Here is a 23,787-nt window from a genome sequence, read left to right as displayed (position 1 = left end):
GGGTGTGGAGATGGGTGATAGGCTGTGCTGCAAAAGAACAGATCTGTGCTCCCATAGGTTTAATATGCCCAGTGACTGGAATTGTCCATCAGTAAAGAGTCCTCAGGGCAGTTTCTGCCTTTCTTGCTGTACCACAATCTTTCTGGACTCTCACTACATGAAACCAAGGTCAGGAGTTTGAAGGGCACATAGTACTAAGGCTCAAAGTAGAAAAGTGGCCTTAGAGAGTTGTGACATCACAGATACATAGGTGACATGCATTTGGCAGCTTGGATTTGATGACAAGTCTCCAAGGTATCCTTTCTCATCCAGACACTGAGCAGGCAAAGCATGCCTTTTCTCACCAGCGAACGCATTAGGATGGCTGATTAACACTGCCACTGGAAACTGAAAACTACAAAACAGTAAAACATACAGGTGCTCTAACTCTGATTGGTCTGTCTCAGAGTCCCATATTGTGACATCAGATCCTGGCTGAACTTACCAGTGGATTGTAAATACCTTCATCTTGGAATTACAGTTGAAAGATAACTGAAACTCATTGCTCCAGAATGTCTGGTATTCTTCTATGGGGATTTAGCTGCAAGCTGACATGTTATCCACTGGCTTGGTTCCCTTGGTTCTGTAGGAAGGACTTTGAAAGGGTATTGGTTTTCGTCTTGCAAAGTGTGATGTGTTGTGTCCTGCATAGCTATTTAGACACTAGCAAAGATATGTTGGTGAGATCTGAGTTGACTCAGACTAAAAGCAGTTATTTCTCTTGGTAATTCAGTCTTAAACAGAGTAGAACATTTCAGTGATTGAAGTACTTGTTTCTTGTTAAAGTATTTGTTAAGGGAGAAAGCTCAGATAGAGGTATGTCTTTGATAAGCTGGCACTCTGTTTTTGTTCCCTGCCCTTAAAGGTGATACTCTGGAAGATGCAAGCAGCAGAACTGCTTCTGTTTTTCCCAGCTAGACATCCATTGCACACACTGACTTCTAGGTCACCGCTTCCTAGTGGAAAGCAACTTTCACAGTTTTGATTTGTGCTGTATCTCATGCTGAACACACTGTCACTATCTGAAATAGTTGTCCAGTATGAACCCTGCTTTTCAGTAAGTGCAGCTGACAATGAAGACTACAGACTTATATATGTAGGTGTAACAAACATGTAATCTATCAATGCCCTTACTATTTCAGCAAAACCAGTTCCTACTAAACAGTCAGAATATTGAAGAGTTTCTTTTACTTCCACTGTTCCCATCATTGAACTGTAGGCATTTTTTTGTTATACTTAATTTGGGAAATTATATACTGATTTTTCCTGGGCAGATATATTTCGGCTTGAATATGAGGAATCTGTTCCTTGTCTGACTTCTTCAGGCTTCAGCTTTTTGTGGAGGTGGATAGATTAAGATTTATGAGGAGAGGTGACTTGAGATCTTTTAAGAGGCTTAAAACATTGCATAAGCATGCTTCATTTTTGTACCAGGACTCTTCAGGGGCAAACTGCTGAAATTATTTGCATTATTGCTTAACAAGCTACTTGAGTAACCATGGCTCATAGGTGGTTAAAGCTTCTAACTCAAGTCTACTAAACCTCCTGTTTGTTTCAGGTTCAACTCTGGCTCCACTGATCCATCACAATGATCTGGATACTTCAAGTATTGTTCTCACCGCTCCCAACACCAGCTCTGATTAGTCTTATTGTATTTGGAGTTGTCATCTTCCTGTGGGTGATAAGCAGGCCAAAGCCTCTTTTGCCTCCTGTTGACTTGAACAAGCAGTCAGTAGGAGTTGAGGTAATACTTTTTCTGCTTGTGGGCATGGTCTGTTTTGGAGCTTCATCTGAATACTGATCCATTCTGACTCTAGAAATCAGTGGAAACGCTCCTTTCTAATGCACACAGCCTTCTCTCCCTGGTGTACAACTCCACAGGAGAAGGGAAATCTTAAGACACTAAGAGTGAAAAACAGCAGTTCCTGCCAACAGGGTTAGGTGGGCTTGTTACCAGGTGGTCTTGGCTGTCACTGACAGTTTCTTGTATTTTAAATGCACTGCATCAGCTTTGAGGCTGGTGCTAGACTTCATGTAACTGGGCAAGTGGTAGCACTCAGTCTTAGTCAAGGTCTCTCTGATAACCTATGTATGACCATTAATGTAGGACATCTAGAAAATTTCTCTGCACATGACTGAGTAGTTCAAAACAAGGAAGGAAAGACTTCCCTAACAATTCAGTGCTACTGAAATGCTTTAAAGGGGATTGCTGAGAGAATGACTGAAGAACAAATGACACTGTTTTCACTGTTTCATAACCATGCTCTCTTTCTAGGGAGGAGCCAGAAGAGGTGCACTCTTGACAGACAATAACCTGCTTTCTTACTACTTTGAAGATGCTAAAACCTTGTATGAAGTTTTCCAGAGGGGGCTGCATGTTTCTGGTAAGCTTTGCATCTGCTAGTTAGTACTTGTCTATCACAAGTAAATAAATTTTTTCCGAGCTCCTTTTCCTTGCATCTTGTCTGTGGTAATAATTCAGGCTGGCAAAAGCTTTCTTAGCCTTCTGTGGAGTGGAGAAACAAGTGATCATATTTCTTGCTGTCCCAATTTAGCAGTAGTTTAGTTGCCAGACTGGGTGGGAACAAACATTGGAAGCTTAAGATGGTAGAGTTCAGTCAAGAGTCAGCAGGTACAAGTATCAGAGGAACTGGGAGGGAAACACCTCTGCTTTGTCTTAAGATGTGGTTTACTGTAAAATTACTGCCTGTTTACAACAGATATGAATTTGTGCACATGTCTCTTCATGGGTTCTATGCATGGAGATATGTCATAGCTTACAAGCTACTTCAGTCTCATGTGGGTTGTGAAACGGGAAAATATCACCAGATCTTGGAAGTATTGCTCGTAAGGATAAAGCCAACAGTCTTAAGATCTTGGTTTGGGCAGAGTGCTTACCAAAGGACACTGCATCTCTCTATGCTCCATGCAGTTAGCTGGATGTATGGCTGAAAATGTTTCCCACTTAAAGTGTAGTATTGAAATGTCATGCAACTTCAGTCCTGAGCTTTACAATTGCATTTCTGAACTCTTACATTAGGAAATGGTGACTGTCTAGGCTACAGGAAACCCAAGCAACCTTATCAGTGGCTGACATATAAACAGGTGAGTATCGTAAATGACAGATGACTTAACTTGGGATACTGTCTTGGAACACTAAAATGGGGGGAAAATTATCTTACAGGTTCTGGACAGAGCTCAATACCTGGGATCAGGGCTTCTGCAGAAAGGATGCCAACCATCATCAAACCAGTTTATTGGCATTTTTGCTCAGAACAGGCCAGAGGTAAGCAGCACATTGTATATTCTTTCCCACAATATTCTGACACCTTGGGGTGAGAGGAGGATCTATATTTAAATAGCTCAAGGTCACATGAGAAACAATCACAACTTTTTGTTTCCAGTTCCCTTTTTACTGTATGATCACATACTATTCCAAGCATGTAATACAAAGATCTGAAACTCACTACTGATTCTCATGGATATGCTCCTTACCTAACCCCCCCATTTATGTGTGTATGGGCTAGTCAAGCTGTACAAAGTCTGTAGCCAATCCTGTCTTGTGTGCTGCTAGTTTTCCTTAGCTGTACTGTTTTCTCTTTTCAGTGGATCATTTCAGAATATGCCTGCTACACCTACTCAATGGTTGCTGTTCCACTCTATGACACTCTGGGGCCAGAGGCCATTGTATATATTGTTAACAAAGGTAAATATTTACTTCCACTCTTTCATAATGATTCTTCTAAGAAACTTTGTTTTGAGAGGGCTAAGTTCAAGGAAATTTGATGCAAAAATCAGAGTAGCTTTAACCTTACTGCTCTTATACTGTTATAGACACTTAATTTCTTAAATGAAGCTGCTTTGCAGGTCACATGGTTCAATGCCTAGGAGAAACCAGTGGGCTTACTATATCTCCTAGTGTCTTGATTGCAAGTCCACTGAAGGACCTGCTATATCCTATAGACCATTCTGCATTCAGAGTGCTCAACTATTTGCTATTTGAGGTTTTGCCATCTTGAACTCCCACACTGCCAAACAACCAGACAATGCAGACAGGCTTGCATGCAAATTAAGACTAGATAGGTGCCTCTGATATAAAACTGTAGGATGAAAAGAGTGTAGGAGGGAAGGATAAAGATATGCCTAAATCTGTTTAATCTGTCTGGTTAGTGCATGTTGTTCTGCAGAAGCAATAATTAGCATGGCATCATGGAAGAAACTGGTAAGGAAGCTTAAATAAATCTTCAGACTTTCTTCCCCCAGTCTTAGGAGACATATAGGGGACACAAATATCCACTACTGTCACTGTGATCTGGGGTCTACCCCATAAACAGGACTTAACAAGCAAAAGCACATCAAGTTATGCTGGTGAACCTTGTAAACAGGTCTTGCATTGGGACTACACAGCTGTGACATACTAGTCTAACGGGGAACTGGCATGTTCAGGCAAATCCAATTCCTCTGCTGACTTGATGGAAAATGGTTTTGTAATTGCACAAACCTCGCTTGCACATGCAGTGAAGCTGAGGTACTAAGTCAAGAATTTTAGCTACCTCTTTCAATCAGGCCTAAATTTCTTTAGATGTAAGGATGATGCAAAACCTAAACAATCAGCGTGGACAATTCTAAACTTCTATGGCAATACCAAAAGTTTAAATACTTATTCTGACTGTGAGTGAAGATATGTGTTATCAATTCCTCAGCATTTGCCCTCACTTTGTATAGCCATAATCTCAAGTTTGCCCAATCAGTGGACCATGGTAGGAGGAATCTTCTTAGTACTATAAGCCAGTCACTGAATCCATATGAACACATGCAAATGGCTTTAGAACAAACCAATGCTATGTTCTAAATGTACATGCTACTGAGGTGTCACACATTAGCATCATGTCTTCTATATAGACTTCTGAAGTGTAATTTCTTTTCTGTAGCTGACATAAGCGTAGTGGTCTGTGACACACCTGGGAAGGCACAGGTCCTGCTTGAGAACTCTGAGCAAGGAAAGACCCCATATCTGAAGATTATTATTCTCATGGATCTCTTTGATAAAGAGCTCAAGGAGAGAGGAGCTAAAGTAGGAATTGAAGTTCTCTCACTGCAGGAGGTTGAGGTAGGTGATTAAAGGCTTCTGCTTGACCTTGCTGAGGAACACCTTGCCAGCTAGACATCTTGACCTTCTGTGGCAACAGTGATACTTAAATGTAAGCATTAGCCAGTTGTCACACCTGTACCTGAGATCTTGATGAGCAGTCATTTTCAAACTTGATATATTTAGCCAAATGGACTTGCAGAGTTCAAACCAAAGTTCTGTCCATGTGTTGTGGACAGTCAGCTGTCTGAAGACTTGCTTAGCTTAATTCATGGTACAGTTTGCACCAGGATTTATCAGGCTTCTAAGATAGCAGTTGAGTCTAATTGAAACTGTAAGTGCGAGTTACTGGCTGCTTAGACATCCCAAAACTAGGCTTAATCTTGTGTAAAGGTAAAGTATAAGAGCTGTGGCCTACATCAAATAAAATGAAATATCTCCACTCAGGACTTCCAAATTCCTTAGGTAGCTCTGACCACTTTCAACACACTCAAATTTGTGCTTTCTTTAACTGCAGCAGTCAGTTTTTCAAAGTTGTGTATATTGCATTCAAGAAGACATCTCTCTTTGAATGGGACAGAGTATCAAGTGGCAAAGTAAAAACAAGTGTTGCATTTAAAATGTTGTTGCACATCTTTCTGTTGCAATTGTTGAACTGTGTCTTTTCTCTAATACAGGAGCTGGGGAGAAACAACATCAGAGATCCAGTTGTAAGTACCTCTACATGGAACAGTTATAAACTTGCAAAACTAGTCTCTGAAAAGACCTCTTGCCATGCTGCTACTAGAGGAGGCATATTTTTGTGTGAACTGGAATTCCTGTTTCATCCCAGTTTAGGAATTAGTATGTAAATACTGCTAAGCACCATCATTCTTACACTGGTTTTATGTGTTTTTTGCTCTCTAGCCTCCTAAGCCTGAAGATCTTTCTGTTGTGTGTTTTACCAGTGGAACTACAGGTAAGTGAATATATGGTGATGCTTCCCCACTGAAACAGCTTCCCAGCACAGGAGAAAAAAAAGGGAATTCTAAGAATATAGGAGTAAAGCAGTAAATTAGAGCACCAAACCACTCTTGCAGTTTTACTTGAGACACTGTTACTGCAAGTCAAGTACACTCAGACAAAGCTTCTTGGAACAGGGGGCAGGAATAGCCAAATTCATGTTGTCTTACCTTATAAAAAGTGCAGTCTTAATGTTCAAGAGATTGGTTGTTTAACTGTGTGTGTATTTTGACCCACAGAGGCTAAAAAAAAATAAAATCTTGTTTCAGCATTTTCCATGCTACTCCCAATTACTCTGCTGCTTCAGTTGCCATTTCCTTTATGTAATATCCATAGCTGAAAGTGCTCGAGATGAGGCATATTTGTGACCGTTAAGACAATGAATGCTGTGACTGAGCCTAGTGCCAAGATAGTTCAAACTGACCCAAACAAGACATGGGAAACTGACAGCAGAAGCAGTCAGAGCCATAGCTGATTTTGCTTGATCTCTCCAAAGGTAACCCTAAAGGAGCCATGCTGACACATCAAAATGTTGTTTCAAATGCTGCTTCCTTCCTTAGATGCACAGAGGTAAGCTACTCCTAATGGTGACCTCCAGGGTATGTCACTCATCACAGAACTAGCTTTAATGTGGGCATTTTCTGTAAACCATTCACTCCCAGAAACTGATGCTTTCCTAAGTGCCCATATTTCAATGGGACAATAGTATTGCAAGAAACATGATTTAATCTTGAACAAGAACTTGTACATAGAAATTATTCTAGAATGAATCAGTCTTAAATGCCCAGGGTACTAAACCACCCCGCTTCAAGTCTTGCCAAAACATAAAACTGATTTTCATCTAGCGTGGCTAAGTGACAGCTGCAAATCTTGAAGAGGTGATGGATGAGCCTGAGTTGCTTTAGTCATTTGAAATGCCTATCTTAAAGTACTCAATCCAAACTTTATTCACATTCTACTTAAGAGTAACTCAAGCAGCCATAGGGTGTGCTAACCTACTTCTATTTCTTTCCCCTCTAGAACACAGTTGAGTGTACAAGTTCAGATATTGCCATTTCCTACCTGCCCTTGGCTCACATGTTTGAGAGAGTTGTACAGGTATGTACAGATGTATACATCTGAGCTTTAATAAATCAAATCATAGTAAAAGATATTATAAGAATCTGTATGTCCTCAAAACCTACTTGCACAATAACCATCTTACAACTGGGCACTGGAAATCATGCTGCTTTTCATGGACAATTACGACTAAGGAAGCTAGAAATTATCCTTGACTAAGCTTAGTCTGGTCAATTTTTTAGACAGTGGTATACAGCTGTGGAGCAAAAATAGGCTTCTTCCAAGGAGACATCAAGTTCCTAACAGATGACATGAAAGCCTTGAAGCCAACACTATTTCCAGTTGTACCAAGACTGCTTAATAGAGTATATGACAAGGTACGTGAGCCATTTTAGCTAAATTACCTTTGGGTTCATATATCTAAGCAAACAGACAAATATTAATTAATATTAAATGCATCATAACATTGCCACTACTGAATTCCTCCTTAGCAGGAAGAGTTCTTTAAAATCCTTTCTGAGGAGATGAAATTGTCCTGGGACCTGGAGTATAACAACAGTGTAACCAGTCATGACTGGACTAAGTTTGTTGCTGTTCAGAGACAAAAATGTTGTTTACTTTTGGAAAGCAAATGAAGCAAGGGCAAAGCTAGTAGGATTCCAGTCCCTCAAAGCTATGGCTGCAGTGTGCCTGGAGTAACATGAATTAGTATTGCCTCTTGGTGCATCTCCTAGACATGGCATAGTGAAGACAGACCCTAGAACACTGAATTAAGATATGGTGCCTCTTACAGCAAGAATGGGAGGTACAGATGTGAATTAAACCCAAGAGCCACTGATACTTTTCCCTGCAGATACAGAGTGGTGCACAAAGCCCAGTGAAGCGTTACCTGTTAAACTTTGCTGTGGCTATGAAGACGGCTGAAATCAAACAGGGCATCGTTCGAAATGACAGCATTTGGGATAAGTTAATCTTCAAAAAAGTTCAGGTAAGTTATTCCAAGTGTAAGTAAGCTGAGCAATGTAGTAGTATTGGAGGATCTGATGGCTTCTGTTTCACTTGTAGGAAACCATGGGTGGAAGAGTGCGTATAATGGTAACGGGTGCAGCCCCCATATCTCCCTCTGTCCTGACATTCCTTAGAGCAGCATTAGGCTGTCAGGTAAGCTGAGTTTTCTTTTAAAGTAAGACCTATTTGATTATGCCCAAATAAGTGCCAGCTTATGACAACACAGCTGTGGTCCAGCCCATCTTGTTCCTGAGGAGAATGCTGTCAGTCTTGGGTATTTACAGGCTGCTTCATCTGAGTTAACTGTAACAGGAAAAAAAGTCTGCAGGGCTGATTTCAAACTACACTACCAAAAAAACTATGCTGTAGGCTCTGGGAAGAGGAATAGAGCAACAGAAATAGGAACATGCAGCATTCAGTCACGCAGCTGCCTCTGAGCTTTGTGGCTTATCCTGACAGTCAATGAGTTCCCAATGTAACACATTTGAGAACAGAAAATAAGGTGACTGAAGCAAGGTGAACTTGAGCATCCAGTTACATCACTAAGATCAAGATATCTTAAAGGCTAAGGTTGTTGTGGCTTTCTTTCTCAGAAAAAGACTTGAGCATGGGTATAGTTGAACCTGAGCACTTTCACACCAAGGACTTGATGTTCAAAGAGTATTCATCCCTTCTCACACAGATCTTTGAAGCTTATGGCCAGACTGAATGCTCAGCTGGATGCACCTTCTCAATGCCTGGAGACTGGACAACAGGTATGATAGCTGAGACTTGGAAGGTCTCCCAGAGCTGTCAACAGAAAGGGGCTCTCAAGCCTAGGTGCTCTAATGATTTTAGTTTTAATGAAAACTAAATCATGGGTGCTTAACTTCAAAGTGATTCTTGGTAGCAACAGTAACCTGTATGCTTAATAGGTACTGAAACTCTTGACTGAAGTAGATGAGAATCCCTTTTGTAAAGTGACATAGGTCAACTTAGACCCTATCTCAGCATACAGGAAAGGGAATATACAAAGCTGAGAAAACTGGACAAGGACTTTCCAAATGGCTTTAAGAAATTTGTTTAACTCAAATCATTATGACTAGAATATTAGACATGGTACTTGACTATTTTCCTGAAGGACTACCTGACCTTGAAGTTTTAAGTTTTATCTTGGCAAGGATGTTTTTAATACTGAATATTCTAAATTCAAGCTCAAGTCACTGTCTTTGGGAACAGAGTAACTGCAGAGCAAAATGAGGGTGAAATGCAAATGAATACCAGGGTCTGTGAAGGATTTCTGTGGAGGCAAGTGTGTTTCATGGTTGGTGTGGCTGACTACACAAATAATGCTCTAAGCATTCAGACCTGACTGCTCCTTGTCCTACATTAACAGTCCAAAAATGGCATTACAATAACTTTCTTGAACATTTGATGTCAGACTCCTTTAAACAGCACTGGTTCTCATGAAAGCAGTGAACAAAGCCATTCAGTATTTACTATCACTGCAGCCTGTTGGTTGTTTTTTTTTCTCATAGGCCATGTTGGAGCCCCTCTGGCTTGCAATATCATAAAACTAGATGATGTGGAAGAAATGAACTACTTCTCTTCCAACAATGAAGGCGAGGTAGGCACCATCTTCTGTGCATGTCAGGAAATGCTGAAACCTAAGACTCGGTGACTAACCGTTCTGTGCTTGCTATAGGTCTGCATTAAAGGAGCAAATGTGTTCAAGGGTTATCTGAAGGACCCTGAGAAGACAGCAGAAGCAATTGATAAAGATGGCTGGCTCCACACTGGAGACATAGGGAAATGGTTGCCAGTGAGTAATTGCTTTATACAAACCAACCCTTGGGTGTACATTCCTGTTAGTTTACAGTAATCACAAAAAACGGAATTCTAGGATAAAAATCTTTACCCAGTAGTTTGTTATCATTCACCAAGTAACTCCAGGCAAAGCTCCAAAGAGCAGTTAGGTTACAAGATCTGAAATAACACCTGTGAGGCCCAGAGTTAAGAATATCCTTCACTGTAGAAGTGACATAAGAAGGTGTCTGGTTTCTGTCAGAGAATAAAGGACCTGTCTAATCATGTCCTGAGCTAACTGGAGAAATTAGACAAAGTGCCCCTTCTCTCTGTAGAAAAAAAAGACCAATTCTAGACTAGCATGTGTCTTTCATACAATATACTCAAGCCCGATATCTTCTACTTCTTTATATAAGCAAGACAGTGACTAATGACCTTCAATTTTAACTTCTAGAATGGAACACTGAAGATCATTGATAGGAAGAAGAATATCTTTAAACTTGCACAAGGAGAATACATTGCTCCAGAGAAGATAGAAAATGTTTATGTCAGAAGTGCTGCTGTAGCCCAGGTCTTTGTACATGGGGAAAGCCTGAGGGTAAGTGATGTTAGGAGTGAGCATCCTGCAAGATGTCAGGGCACAAATGTTATACATATACAAGAGTCCTTGAAAACGATCTGTTACTGAGAGTGACATGTTTATAGGAATATGCTTTCAGACCTATAGACTTGCCAATTGATAATTGGCATCAGGTTGCAAGCTGGGTAAAGGCTAATTGCATACTTGTATGGGATTGGTATGTCAGGTCAGCTCTGTACAGTTTAGAATCATAGAACAGTCCCCCCACAGTGAGCAGGGACATCTTCAACTAGATCAGGTTGCTCAGAAACCCATCCAGCCTGACCTTGAATGTTCGCAGGGATGGGGCATTTGCCACCTCTGAGCAACCTGTGCCACAGTTTCACTACCCTCACTGTAAAAAAATCCTTATATCTAGACTAAATTTACCATACTTTAGTTTAAAATCATTACCTCTTCTCTGCTCACAACAGGCCCTACTAAAGATTTGTCCCCATCTTTCCTACAAGCCCCCTTTAAGTATTGAAAGGTTGCAGTAAGGTCCTCCTGGAGCCTTCTCTTCTCCAGGCTGGACAACCCAACTTTCAGCCTTTCTGTCTAGCAGAAGTGTTTCTCCATTCCTTTGCCACAGAGGTGTCACTTATGCTAGCAGGAGCCAGTCTTTGGTCTGTAAAGCAGCCAAAAGTAATTGCTGGAGCATTCAGCATACATAACAAACTGTATTAATACTTCAATTGCTGGTGTTACAACTCCCAGTGACTGGAAAGTCCTAGTAGCTACCTTCAAAACTCTGAAAATGGATGGGGATGTGAATGTGACTTGTTATTAGAAACACTACCCACAATGAAGTTCACAAAGACATTCAATATGCCTTATCTTGGTCTCAGCATGACTATTTCCACTTGTTTTCAGTCTTTTCTAGTAGGTATAGTGGTTCCTGATACTGAGACACTTCCAGAATTTGCAGCAAAACTGGGAGTAAAAGGTTCCTATGAAGACCTCTGCAAAAATCCAGTGAGTGGCTTTGTTTTTAGTGGGTTAGATACAGAATTTAATTCTGCAGTCCAATCTTGCATTGTTCTGATGTTATTCTATCCACCTTTTTTTTTGTGAATTAAACTGGTTTAATGCTGGCTAAGTCATGCAAGCAGCTTACAGTGAAAACTGGAACTGAGTACAAGTGTCCCTTGATGTTTCAAGAACAATTGCTGTCTCTTTTCCAATGAGAAGATAGACATGACCTTAATATGAGAAATCTTGAATTTTGAAATATGTATTCTTGCCAACCTCAGTTCTCACTGACTGGGCAATGGCTATGGTCTTGAGTTGAAATTAGAAAAAATGGCAGCTTTACCCACTCTGCTTCTGCTCTGTGTGTTCCAGGCAGTGAAGAAAGCTATTTTAGATGATATGATCAGACTGGGAAGAGAGGCTGGCCTTAAATCCTTTGAACAGGTGAGTACTTTCTAATCCTGCTGTCACAAGCACCTGTATTGCTAATACAATGGGTGTAAAGTCTTCATTCCTGTTACTGACTGTGGCAGGGCAGGACCTAAGGCAGTTGCCCTGGACAACTGATTGAAGAAGTCCATGAAACAAACACTGACTGGCTGCTTCTCTTGACCAAGAGACCAGTGGCTGTACAGGGCAACAGTAGCAATTGCCATGAGATGGAGTGGAGGTTCACAACAGGCTGCAGCAGCTGTTCTGTAGTTTCACCCTCTTGCTGTGTCAGCCAGAATGAGTTTGACTTGCATCAAAAAACAGTTTAGTTATTGGATCTCCTGGGACTTAAGTGAGTTCTTGCACTAAGCTCAAGGAAGGTGGGATGAACTATTGTTTTTCTTCTCATTATATGAGTGTCCTGTGCTAAATTATTTTCTTTTAATAGGTTAAAGACCTGTACATCCACACGGAAATGTTCTCTGTAGAAAATGGACTCTTGACACCAACACTGAAGGCAAAGCGAGCAGATGTTGTTAAAGTCTTCCATGACCAGATTGAGGCCCTCTATTCATCTAGACAGGAATAAATGGCCAGTTTAATTTAAACTGCATGGACTATCCAAATAAATCTGTGACATTACATAACCTATGAAGAACACAGGCATGAGTGGAAGGGAGCAAGAACCTAAATTTATTTGTTTCTGGTATCCTGGGAAAAATGACTTCTGGATGAAGATGCCTATAGTTTAACTAGGAACTGGTGGTGTTCACATTTGCAGGACTAAGCCTTGGCTGTCTGGGCAAAAGCAGAACTTTTACCTTCCTTGGACTGTGACTGAAGTGCAAAAACACAGAGCCTCAGCCTTCAAAAGACAGCTGTGTGCACTTCTCACTGTCAAAAAGCAAATCTTGTATTCCTGCTCCAGCTATGACCTCCATTGTGACTTGCTGTGAATTGATCTGCAATCAGACTGAACATAATATGAATTGAAGCTAACATCTGTTCAGCAAATAAAGAAGTGAATTTCTTGTTTCTAGCCCTGGACCACATGGTATAGGTTGCTTCTAATGAAAATGGGTAATCTGGCATCAAATGGTTTACAAAGAACATGTGTCTACAGTAAACACGGTTTATAGTCTAGTGTGGGAGGCACTGGATCAGTTTTTGCACATGTTCTCAAGTGAAATGGCAGTGTTAAAGCCTTAACACATGAATTTGAGTCTAATAAGAGGAAAACTTTAGCTACCAATCCTAAGGATATAGGATGCAATAAATTGTAACTGCACAATCAAATTAAAGCCTGTGTGAATGACTTGTTTCTCTGCTGCAACCAGACTTACAGCTGCCTGGTTCTGTAGGGCTGCAGCTAGAATTCACTGCTGCAGAACACTAACTTGTTCCCTATGCTGTCACTGGTCAGCCATGTAAGGCAATAAGGTAACATAGTCCAGATCTTGCTCCTCTACCTCACTTTCCTCTCCTCGTAGTAAAGGAACATATGCCAAAGTCTTCAGCATAAATTAATTGTTTCAGCTCAGCCTATCATGGGAAATAAGGTGTCAGGTATCTTCTTGGGCTAAAAGTGCTGCTTTCAAAAATGGTTTTAGGCAAGATGACACTGCCTCTATCTTTAGAAACATGTCTTCAGTCAGTCTCTGCTGAGCATTCCTTCCTGTCCATGCAGTAGTTTTCTGTATCAATTCAAAAGGCAATATAGTGCCAACAAGGATGCAACATGGGGAAGGTGTACATGTAGCTTTCCTACACCAATTCTCCTTGCATGGGGACAAGAATTGTCTTATCTGTCTTATTGATACAGCAACTGGCTGTTCCTCTCCGTATTTTATGCTTTTCATCAGATATTCCAAAATGAAAGTGATCAGATTTGTTGGTCAGGAAAGATTGACTCTGTGCTGTGAGGTATTTCAAGCTTTGAAAGTAAAAATTCACTCAATTCTGCTTCTAGTCTGCGCCCAAAGAACTTGGCACTTCCAGGTAACTGTCGTGTCACTCTGCTTGTCACAAATGTGAGGCTTCTAAGACTCTGAAAATGCATGTAACTATGCTGCTTATCTTTCCTATGCTTCCTTAAAGCACCATGACATAAATTGCTGATGGCTTAATCTTTTCCCCTGGGTGAGACTGGGGAGAAAAAAAAAAAGAACCAGAAGGAAGAAGAAATTGTATACTGAAACTGGTTTTGGACACAAAAATGAGCAATTCAGTTGGGGACAGTAAATCTAGTGCAACTGAGACCTGTATAACTCGAGGCTGAATCCTGTGATGCCACCTGCTGCAGTGCTTGGAAAGTACTTTTGTTGATACAATAAACAGTGACACTCCCCTGCAGAGATCTGCTCCGGTGTTGAAGCCCAGCACTCCCTGGTGGGTCCTGCAACTTGCAGTGTTCAGATTCCAATCACAGTGCTTCCTTCAGCTGAGAGAGATCTCTTATTTGTGAACTGAGTAGACTGCCTTCTTTTCTGTGCCATGGCTTGGAAAGTAGCAACTGTACAGGTCAGTCTCTAATACAGTAGAGCTGCTTTCTCTTTCAGACATGTCTCAGTCTCTGAACTTGGTTTGCTCCTAATGACAATCAAGCATGTTCTCACACTGGCAAAATATAGTGCTTTAAATTTTTCATGTCTGTGGCATGTGTTAGTAGCTGTTACAAAGGCTGAATTTGGTGGGTAATGGCACTACCTGAACAACAAAACATACGTAGCAATTCAAGCGTAAATTAGACTGAGAAACTGGTTTCTTGGGTGCCACTCCTTCCACATGAAGTGCTTCCACCACACGGATCCGAAGTGAAAACAGTTATTTAGGCATGTTTGCATTGAAAATTATTTCAGGCTGTTGTTCGAGCGCTAGAGAAAGCTACAGCAGGCTGGAAGCACTGTTGTATCCAGTAAGCAAAGATTTGAGTAAGGACGGCTACAGGTACAATGAAGTTCAAATCTCTGTAAACTTTTTCCCCCGAGAAATGCTTGCACTGTATTTCTATATACACTTAGCAGTGTTTATTAAGACATGCTCACCTGCCTGAGACAACTCATGGAGCTGGAAGTAAACCAGGTGTTTGTTTAAAGCAGTACTTTGCAAAAACTCTCAACCTGTGTGACAGGTAATTACACTATGAGAGAACAAAACCACCTGCTGCATTTAGGAGACATTTAGAAAACATTCAGCTGGTACAAGTTATGCCACTTTAAGGCTTGCCTTCTAATAATCCATGCTAAATCAAATGCTTTAAGGAAGGTGTTAAGCACTAGTACCAACTGGCTCATAAAAAATTTCACTCTTGGCTGCTTCCTTTCCCTCTAAGATGGATCAAGAACTCCAGTCTCTTGGATAAAGGTTCAGATTTCAGAGGGAGCAAATAGTGCTGGTTGTAATTTCTGCCATTAAAAGCACAGAATATTCTTACTGAAAGAGCTGAAATCTTTCTAACCTCGAAAAAAATCTTTTAAACAGTGAAATCTTTACTTCCCAGTCAGTTGACATTCCCATGTCTATAAACAAGCTCTTGTAGGACTAAGAACAATTAAATCCACAAGTGAGTATGAATGTATCATTTATTTGAGGTGGACAATTCACATCATTAAAAGTCACAGGTAACAAATTGTATCTGTAATTTGAATCAGATGTTTATTTTATGATTTTCAGGGGCAGCTTCCGAGCAATACAAAAGAGAAGCAGCACACGCATCAGGCAGATGCGGCCAAGGAAAAAAACTAAAATAGGAACCCTCAGAATGCAATTAAAACAGCAAAAAGAAAAAAAAAATTCTGACTTGGGCTGAAAAAGATGCATCTTGAAGGCAATCCACTGAATGGCTTCTTCAATCATTTATTGTTTAAAAAGTATGCAAATCATGGCACAGGCATATCCAACCCTTCCAGCTGTGAGGAAAATAAAACCTTGTCCTAACATATTCATTGCATAAGTCTAAAGTAATACACAGAAAATTTCAAGTAAAGGATTGTGGTCTGAAGTAAAAATTCCATTTCTTATTTAAAAAAATTAGAAGGCTATCTGTTTTTCTTCTCTCCATCCACTGGTTGATCCGTTTCAGAGTCATACTGGTATTTTTCCACACATTTCCTAGGGAACCAGCCTCGTTCTCTTACTCCACCTTAAGACATGAAAAGTTGCATTAACTTGGAACAAAACATCACCTACTGCAGAGGAAAAACACAGGACTGGAAGAGACATCAAGCAGTTACCCAAGTTATTTTCTTCTACAAGACTGAACATCTAAGTCATTCCTAACATCACTGCCTGGGGATGCATGGATTCTGTCCAGCATACAAAATGTTTTCAGAGATCTCAAAGTTTCCCAGTGCTCTACCCTTCCTGAGAAAGTTCACCCTCATACCCTGAGTCCTTCTGTCTATAAATCAGGTTCAAAACTCCCCTTTCTACACACCAGGGACATAGGAAGCAGCTAACAAACGTCTCTACCAGAGACTTTCATGCAGCTGATGAATATCTGTATACACCTTGGCTTTCTTCCATCTCCTATTCCCCTCTGGGTAAGCCATCCCAAGTCCTTCAGCTTTCCCTTATATGTCACATTTTCTATTATTCTGATTATTCTTGTTGTTTTCCTTTCAACCCTTTGCAGCTGATCTTCCTCTTTCTCAAGAAGCAGTAACTGCTTTTACTCGTGGCGGTACTTCAGCCAAGTCTCTGGCAGTGGAAGGATTCCCTCATGCATCTGGGAAGCTATATGCTTTTTTCTTTTCTGAAAGTGTTGACTTATTTTAAGATTATGATTCAGTTCTTTTTTCACAGAAGAACTGCTACTTAATCATTCATTTTGCCATCTTCTTACAGTGCAGCTTGTTATTCCTGCTTATTTATAGCATTTTGCTATGTATTCCTAGTAAATCTCATCCTACTTTTGAAGCCTAGCTCTCCAAGATGCCAATGTTGTTTTGAATTCCAATCCAGCTCCTCAGTATTCACCAGGCCACAATTCACCCGATTCAAAAAAACAACATTCACTAAGCACAGGTATGTCCTGCTAACCTTCACAGTAAGAAACACAACACAAACTGTTTCCATGCTCGTTTCAATGACTCCTTTCGGTCTGACGTTTGAAGGAGTTCATTGGAGTGAGCTGCTGAAGCACTTCCAGCCCATGAAGGTCTCAGACCTCCCATGGACACTTTCAGTTTTCAGTGACTGCTGGCAGCTCTTGCCAACATGGAAAGCACATGCAATGAACTGACAATTGTTTGGAAGAGACAACACAATCCAACAAACCCTCTAGCAGGTGAAATTTTAGTTCCGTCCTAAGCAAGAGGTCTGAAGTAAAAAAAACGTATGAGCTTCAATGAAGGTGGCTGTGATGTTGATGCTCTGCAGATCAGCAGAAGCCTTTAACACTTTCAATACCTGTAGTTTTTAGTTTTAGAAATACATGTCAAAGTCTTTGGAAATTATTCCAAACCAAAGACATAATGTCTCCTTGTTTTTAGGCTACACAAAGATTACTCCCAGGTCTTGTATTTATATAGGGTGTATAGGTAAGAAATCTGGATGTGTCTAAGACAGATCACCATTTAAATATCAAAATAATAAACAATCACTAACCTCCTAAAGAGTTTAAAAGTCTATTTTTTTCCTTAGACTAGAAAGTGTCCCAGTCAACCTTCAATAAACTACTAGATGAGTGTTCTTTCAGTCTGAGAGAGCCACTTAGTGTCTATCAAAACTGGCAAACCTACCAGATGTAAAGACTGACAACTGTGGATGTGGTTTTAGAGGGGAGAGAAGCTAATGCCAGTAAGGTCATCATTATACATTCTGAGAACTGGACATATAATATTGTCCACATTTCTAAACAGCTCAAAAATTGACTTGCAATTTTCAAAAGAGTGAGAATAACTGCTTCATACCATCAGCAGCTGAGTCGAGAATCTTCTCACCATACATCCAGTGTCTGGGGAAAGAAGCATAACAGGTAATTAGATGCCAGAACTTGTCTCAATATTTCTTTTAACCAATCATAAAAGGTGTGGAGCCACTAACTTTAAGCCTCTTGTGGCTAAAATCAGATCCCCTTTGCTCAGTGCAATTCTAGGTTCTTCAGTGCACGGTGTTGTGAAGAATGTTTTAACACCTTTAGTCACAGGGCAGCAGACACCACTGTAATCTTCTATGGCTCGATACTTCACCTACAGATTTGAACAGAACACAGAAACAGATTGTTTTAAGGGGTTATGGCCTTGCTGATAACTTCCATACAAAAAAAAATAAAAAACAATTCAAGCATACCATTAGATTTGGGCATAATGGCAACAGCTGTCAAAGGGACTCTAAATTCTGAATTAACTGATTAACAATGAAGCACAGTCATCTTTACTATCATGTTTCTTCCCAACTGGAAACTAAGAAGCAAATGCAAAGAAAGCTAAATGCTAAGTTCAGTTAAGCAGAGGTTGCAGCACACTGCTTATGTAGAAACACAGAGTCTTAATTTAACTGCTAGATTTAAAATCAAAGAAATAGTCTCAGCAATTCATTACATTTATTTATACTGACATTTCAAAGAAATTTCACACCAAACTTCACAAATACTTACACTTCTTACTCGCTTGTCTGCTTTCTGTTTCAGTTGCTCTATCTATAAATGATTACAAATAGGAATTTAGGCAGTGTTTAGTTTAAGAGGACTTGTGTATTCAACACAAAATGAAGCCAAATAGTGAAACTATTCAACAAACACAGGAATTACCATCAGCATTTAAAAGCACTCACAAAGGCCTAACTTTTTAGTCTATCAAAAATGGGAGAACACTTGACAGAAGTGTCATAAGTATATGTACTTCTAGCCAGACTGCTTCAGTTATTTGAAAAGCTGTTCACTTACTGCAAAGGGAAGCAGGGAATTGGATAGTGGGGAGAATTAACTGGAGATATCTTTGAAGACCAATTACCGTCAAACTGTACTGATGACAGCCATCTCTAACTGGCCAGTCCAGGCCATCTCCCTCAGGAATCCCAGACCATGTAAACACTTGCCTGAAGTTCTTCCATTTACTTCCCATGTCATAGGGAAAAATAAAGGTCTCACCCGTTTGGTAGTACTGGATTCTGTCTTTGGCCTACAAAACAATTAAGAAATGCAGCACATAAAGACATACCCTACGAACTGCAGTCAAGCAGCAAATATTAACAAGGCCACATCTCGCCCTGCATGGGCCCATGAGACCTCAAGGCAAACATTTTGTGGCAAGAGCAGTTAACTCCTCCTATACTAGCTCAAGGCTCTTCAACAAACTACTTACACCCATCATGGCATTTAGAAGTATGTCTGGTTTGAGTGTCCTCCTTCCCCCATTCACCATTTGACAACAGAATCAACTGGCTGCACTGATAACCCACTCCACACTCTGGTAGTATTTTATGGCTTTTTTTAAAGGACTAAAGCCTGACTATTTCTCAGTTACATACAAAAGCTTCCACAGCTCAAAATTCTTTGATTAATGATCATGAGCACAATCCAACATGGGTAGTGCCAATTCCAACCCTAACGGCTGTACACACAGACATGCTCTGAATCACCCACATTCCACAGTCATGAGATTTACATTCTCATGGCACCGGTGACATCTAGTGGAGCGGACATAACACACAAGAGTGTGTTCTCTGCTGCAGTAATGTCATTTTATTAAATACTTATATATTACAGTCTATGTTCAGTTTTCAGAAGGGACATATTAGCAGCCTGTGCTTTACAGCACCAATTTTAACATATTATTCCAAATTCTACTATATAATTGTAAAAGGGAGTTCTTCCATTTGTGTTTCATTGCCTCATTATTCAAAGGTCTAAGAGGAAAAAGATCCAGCCAGAGTCTGTGCAAAGAGCTGACATTACAATACTTAAGTACTTACATTTTACACACAGAATAAAACAAAGACAACAAGACAATCATGAAATGGGGACAGAGTGGCTGGAGAGCAGCCAGGCAGAAAGGGACCTGGGACATGCATTTGTGTGCAGACTAGGGAAGAATCATAGACTCATCCAGGTTGGAAGGGACCTTAAAGATCGCTGAGTCCAACCCTACTGTGGTTACTAGACCATGGCACTAAGTGCCACATCCGGTCTCATCTTGAAAACCTCCAGGGATGGTGAATCCACCACCTCCCTGGGCAGCACATTCCAATGCCTGAGCACTCTCTCCATAAAAATCTCTTCCTAGTATCTATCCAATCTAAACCTCTCCTCGCAGAGCTAGAGTCTGTGCCCTCTTGTCCTCCTGCTGGTTGCCTGGGAGAAGAGACCAACCCCCACCTGACTACAACCTCCTTGACAAAGACAACTCAAGTTTCAGACGAAAATACCCACATATTTCAAGTAGATAAGCAAATAATTTTCTATGATCAATGAACTCCCCCAAACAACGATTTAAATGATTTCTCATCTCTTTCAGTGAGTTTCAGAGACAGTGAGGTGAAAGCTGGCTGTAGGTGTTAAGTCAGTAGTGAACTTAAATGACACCTCTCCTTTAAATTCAGAGAGGTGAAACAAAAAATTGACCAATATATGGAGAATAAACTTTGTAGCAGTGCAAGAATACTGTAAAAAACACTCACCTTTTCTTCAATCCAGGACTCGATTGAAGTTTTATTTGTCAAAATGACTTTCATCTAAAATAAAAGTGTGAAGTGAAATTAGCATTTATTTTCAGCAGAAATAAATCAGCTATGCAAAGAAAACTTCATTTAACAAACTAAGTTGGCTTTAAAGAGCAAAACAACTTCTATAGGTTTAACTGAAACACATGAAACATTAAAAGTTAACACTAAGCAGAAACATATGCTCTAGAATTATGTACTTAAGACAGCATCACACAGTATTTTAGTTTATGCTTAAAAATAAGCATTTTTTGCTTCCTTCCAAGATCCCAAACATTTTAAGAAATATATCAGGCATGTTTATACCTATATTCAGGGGCTGGGGCAAGTATTTTGAAGTATTTTGTCTTTTCCAGAGAGTTTATAAAGTCCATCTCATGTTTTCTAAGTTCATTAGATTTTCACCTCCAAGTTCTCCCATGAAAAATAATGAAAAAACATAAATTGTGGTAACAACAGAGAAACTGGGACAAAGCTACATAAACCCCTGGAAAAGTTAGACAGCAACTTAAGCTCTAAACAACTGCTCCTATCTTAATCTTGAATTTTGTTTCTGCTCCGCAAGTAGGCAAAACTTACAGCTTTTAACTCCTTTGTCACAGAGCCAAAAACATACCTGGATAATAAACAGCATACCAACAGCAATAGTTGTTCCTAATGCCAGTCCTAAGGCAAATAAAGATGCAGCAAATGCAGACAGTCCAAAGGGAATAATGGGTCGAGGGTCTCTTTTGGCTGCACTCATGTCAATCTTCACAGAACTCCACCCAAAAGATATCTGCAAAGGGAAGATACCACTCAGCTCTAGAACATTCTGACTGCGAAAACAAAACAAGCTGTCAATAAGAAATCTGGCTCTGAAGGTAACTGTCCAGCATCTGACAGGTTCATAATGCAAGCAGAGTAATTAAAGAACACGAAATATCCAAAAGGCTTTTCTTTGATCTTCAGAAATACATTTTGTGCGCTATGTAGGCCTTCTAGATGGAAAGTGAAACCACAATCACCATATTGCAAGCTCTACAGGCCCAAAATCAGCCAAAAAATCTGGACTCTGGCACGTTAACAAAAACACTTTCATCACTGTCAGACAATGTTTTCATAGAACAGTACCCATTTTCCATGGAAATGCTACAGGTTTTCCTCTGAAAGCTTTGGCAGATAGCAGCTCTCAACATTATCACTCTGCAAATACAACACTCAGCTGTTACAAACACAACTTCATCTGTTACACTCAGCTGATGTTATCACTTTCTTCACTGCAACCACAAAGGCTGAAATCAAAGCTCATAATCTTAACCATGGATCTGAGATAAGGGATGTATTCCAGCACAAGCTTTGCTCATTGTTGCTACAGTTAAATTTTTCCACTTAAAAACCTCAAATCTAACATCATTTACTTTTATTTGCAAAAATCTACTTTTTCTTTCCTTGAAGAACTGGACACAATTCTGAAAAAGCAACAAGCAAAAGAAAATAAATAGCATCTAACGTGTGTGTAGGAAATAAACAGCAGCCAGTTTCTGTGCCAGTCAAAACACAACCTGTCTCTCTCTACATAAAGTGCTACTCAGAAACTGTCTCCAGTCAGCCTCAAGCACTAGGAAACTCCCTGGGATTATAACAACAGGGAAAAAAAAATTTAAAAAGAAAGAAAATAGAAAAAACTCTCTCTGAATCCTCCTCCAGTTAAAATACACTCTCCTCAGAGGCAGAGAGCAGATCTAAGAGTATGTGTTGAAAGAATAACATGGAATTCCACATACTTCTTCTCAGATAACCAAATTATCTTGTACTTCCAGAGGTAAATTATGCACCTGACTTCAGTAATATTGTAAGCATTTAATGATGTTTTCTTACTCTGTTGTACAGCTGAGTGTACATAGTCATAACAAATATGAAAGAAGCATGAATGCATCCCAGTGGAGCTAAGAGAAGAAACAGAGTGAAAGATGCATGATTCTGGTAGCCACAGCAGTTGTTGATCCAAGGACAGTGGTGATCCATCTTCATGACACATCTGAGAATAAATAACATTGATTAATATAAATAAAACATAAGATGTTTTTCAAAAGCTCAAAGAAAAGGACAGGTAAGTTTCTACTACACACCCTCCACTTACTCAAACCCACCAATTCCTAACAGATCAACAGAGTACTTTCTTTTTCTGTTGCTATTCAGAAGATTGTTTCATGTTGTAGAACACAAGTGCTCCCAGGTCCTACCCTCCCTAATTATCCTTCCTCCTCTTAGCTCAAACTTGCTAGTTGCTAATAAACACCACAGCCCAGAGCCAGGAGACAGAGACCTACAACAGGATGTGTAAGAACCATCATCACAATAATTAAGCACCAATATTATTGCCAATTTTTTAAAATAAACACCAGGAAAATAAAGGAAATCAAATTCCCTGTGGACTACTCGCAGAAAGAACATTTAAAGATACATAGACAGAAGTGTGATAATGTCTCTTTCTTTTCATGAGCAAATCCTCTCAGCAAGCTTCCTCAACTGCTGTGTAATGCTGAAAATCCTTTTCAGAACATATTTAACAAGTGTGACCACCCTAGAGACACTCTTGTATTCAATATAAAGCTGGTTATTTTGCTGTAGCTTACAGATGCAAAAAAAGCCATCTGACTAAAGATTTGTTCACATTCCTACTTATCTTAATAGGTGTAAAAGTCTAGTTGACCACCTAAGTGCTCAGTCCCCCATGTAAGGATAGTCACTCAAGGAAAAGTCTTCAATTTTAAATCTTGGGATGATGCAATCAAATTACAGCACTGCTCTGGAGTTTCAGTTTCTGCTTCCTAAAATCACTGATTGTGCATCCTGTGTTTATAGAAATAACAAATGAATGTGTATGGTGCAATATCCTTTTTACCATGTTCTCTAACAATCCCTTAGAGGACAATCTGTGCACCAAACCCAAGATAAATGCAGCTATAGCCTGGACTGCAGACAGCTGAAGTGCCTTGCCTTTTTCAAACTGTACTACATTCCAGTGCAGCTATCTACAATAAAAGCATCCTTTGTATCAGAACAAGTCTGTTAGAAGGTAACATTTAACAAGGCATGAACTTGTAAGTTGACCCAAAAGGCTTCTAACTTAACATGC

At 40.0% G+C, this 23,787-nt stretch overlaps 2 protein-coding genes across 2 annotated transcripts in view; one reads left to right on the top strand and one right to left on the bottom strand.

Moving 5' to 3' along the window:
• The first annotated feature begins 1,627 nt into the window (after positions 1-1,627).
• Positions 1,628-12,594, top strand: ACSL5 (acyl-CoA synthetase long-chain family member 5). The gene is made up of 20 exons (XM_009075433.1): positions 1,628-1,783; positions 2,315-2,423; positions 3,080-3,144; positions 3,224-3,325; positions 3,646-3,745; positions 4,971-5,149; positions 5,806-5,838; positions 6,035-6,086; positions 6,627-6,700; positions 7,151-7,228; positions 7,432-7,566; positions 8,043-8,177; positions 8,255-8,350; positions 8,880-8,952; positions 9,715-9,803; positions 9,882-9,998; positions 10,437-10,580; positions 11,475-11,576; positions 11,946-12,017; positions 12,454-12,594. The coding sequence occupies exons 1-20, from the start codon at positions 1,628-1,630 to the stop codon at positions 12,592-12,594; spliced, it is 2,052 nt and encodes a 683-aa protein (XP_009073681.1).
• A 2,975-nt stretch (positions 12,595-15,569) lies between these two features.
• ZDHHC6 (zinc finger, DHHC-type containing 6) overlaps positions 15,570-23,787 on the bottom strand; it is a gene marked incomplete at its 5' end in the record, with an annotated part of 10,227 nt that continues 2,009 nt past the window's right edge. Inside the window, 8 exons of the mRNA XM_009075434.1 lie at positions 15,570-16,146; positions 17,918-17,961; positions 18,051-18,196; positions 18,604-18,645; positions 18,959-19,126; positions 20,625-20,678; positions 21,283-21,444; positions 22,527-22,686. Of these exons, the coding sequence (XP_009073682.1) occupies positions 16,043-16,146; positions 17,918-17,961; positions 18,051-18,196; positions 18,604-18,645; positions 18,959-19,126; positions 20,625-20,678; positions 21,283-21,444; positions 22,527-22,686 (880 nt within the window). The remainder of the gene's footprint in view (positions 16,147-17,917; positions 17,962-18,050; positions 18,197-18,603; positions 18,646-18,958; positions 19,127-20,624; positions 20,679-21,282; positions 21,445-22,526; positions 22,687-23,787) is intronic.

Source organism: Acanthisitta chloris, unplaced genomic scaffold (assembly GCF_000695815.1).
Source record: "Acanthisitta chloris isolate BGI_N310 unplaced genomic scaffold, ASM69581v1 scaffold26765, whole genome shotgun sequence".
Classification (NCBI taxonomy): Eukaryota; Metazoa; Chordata; class Aves; order Passeriformes; family Acanthisittidae; genus Acanthisitta; species Acanthisitta chloris.
The sequence above is the reverse complement of the archived record's forward strand: the minus strand, read 5'-3'. Positions and strand labels throughout refer to the sequence as shown.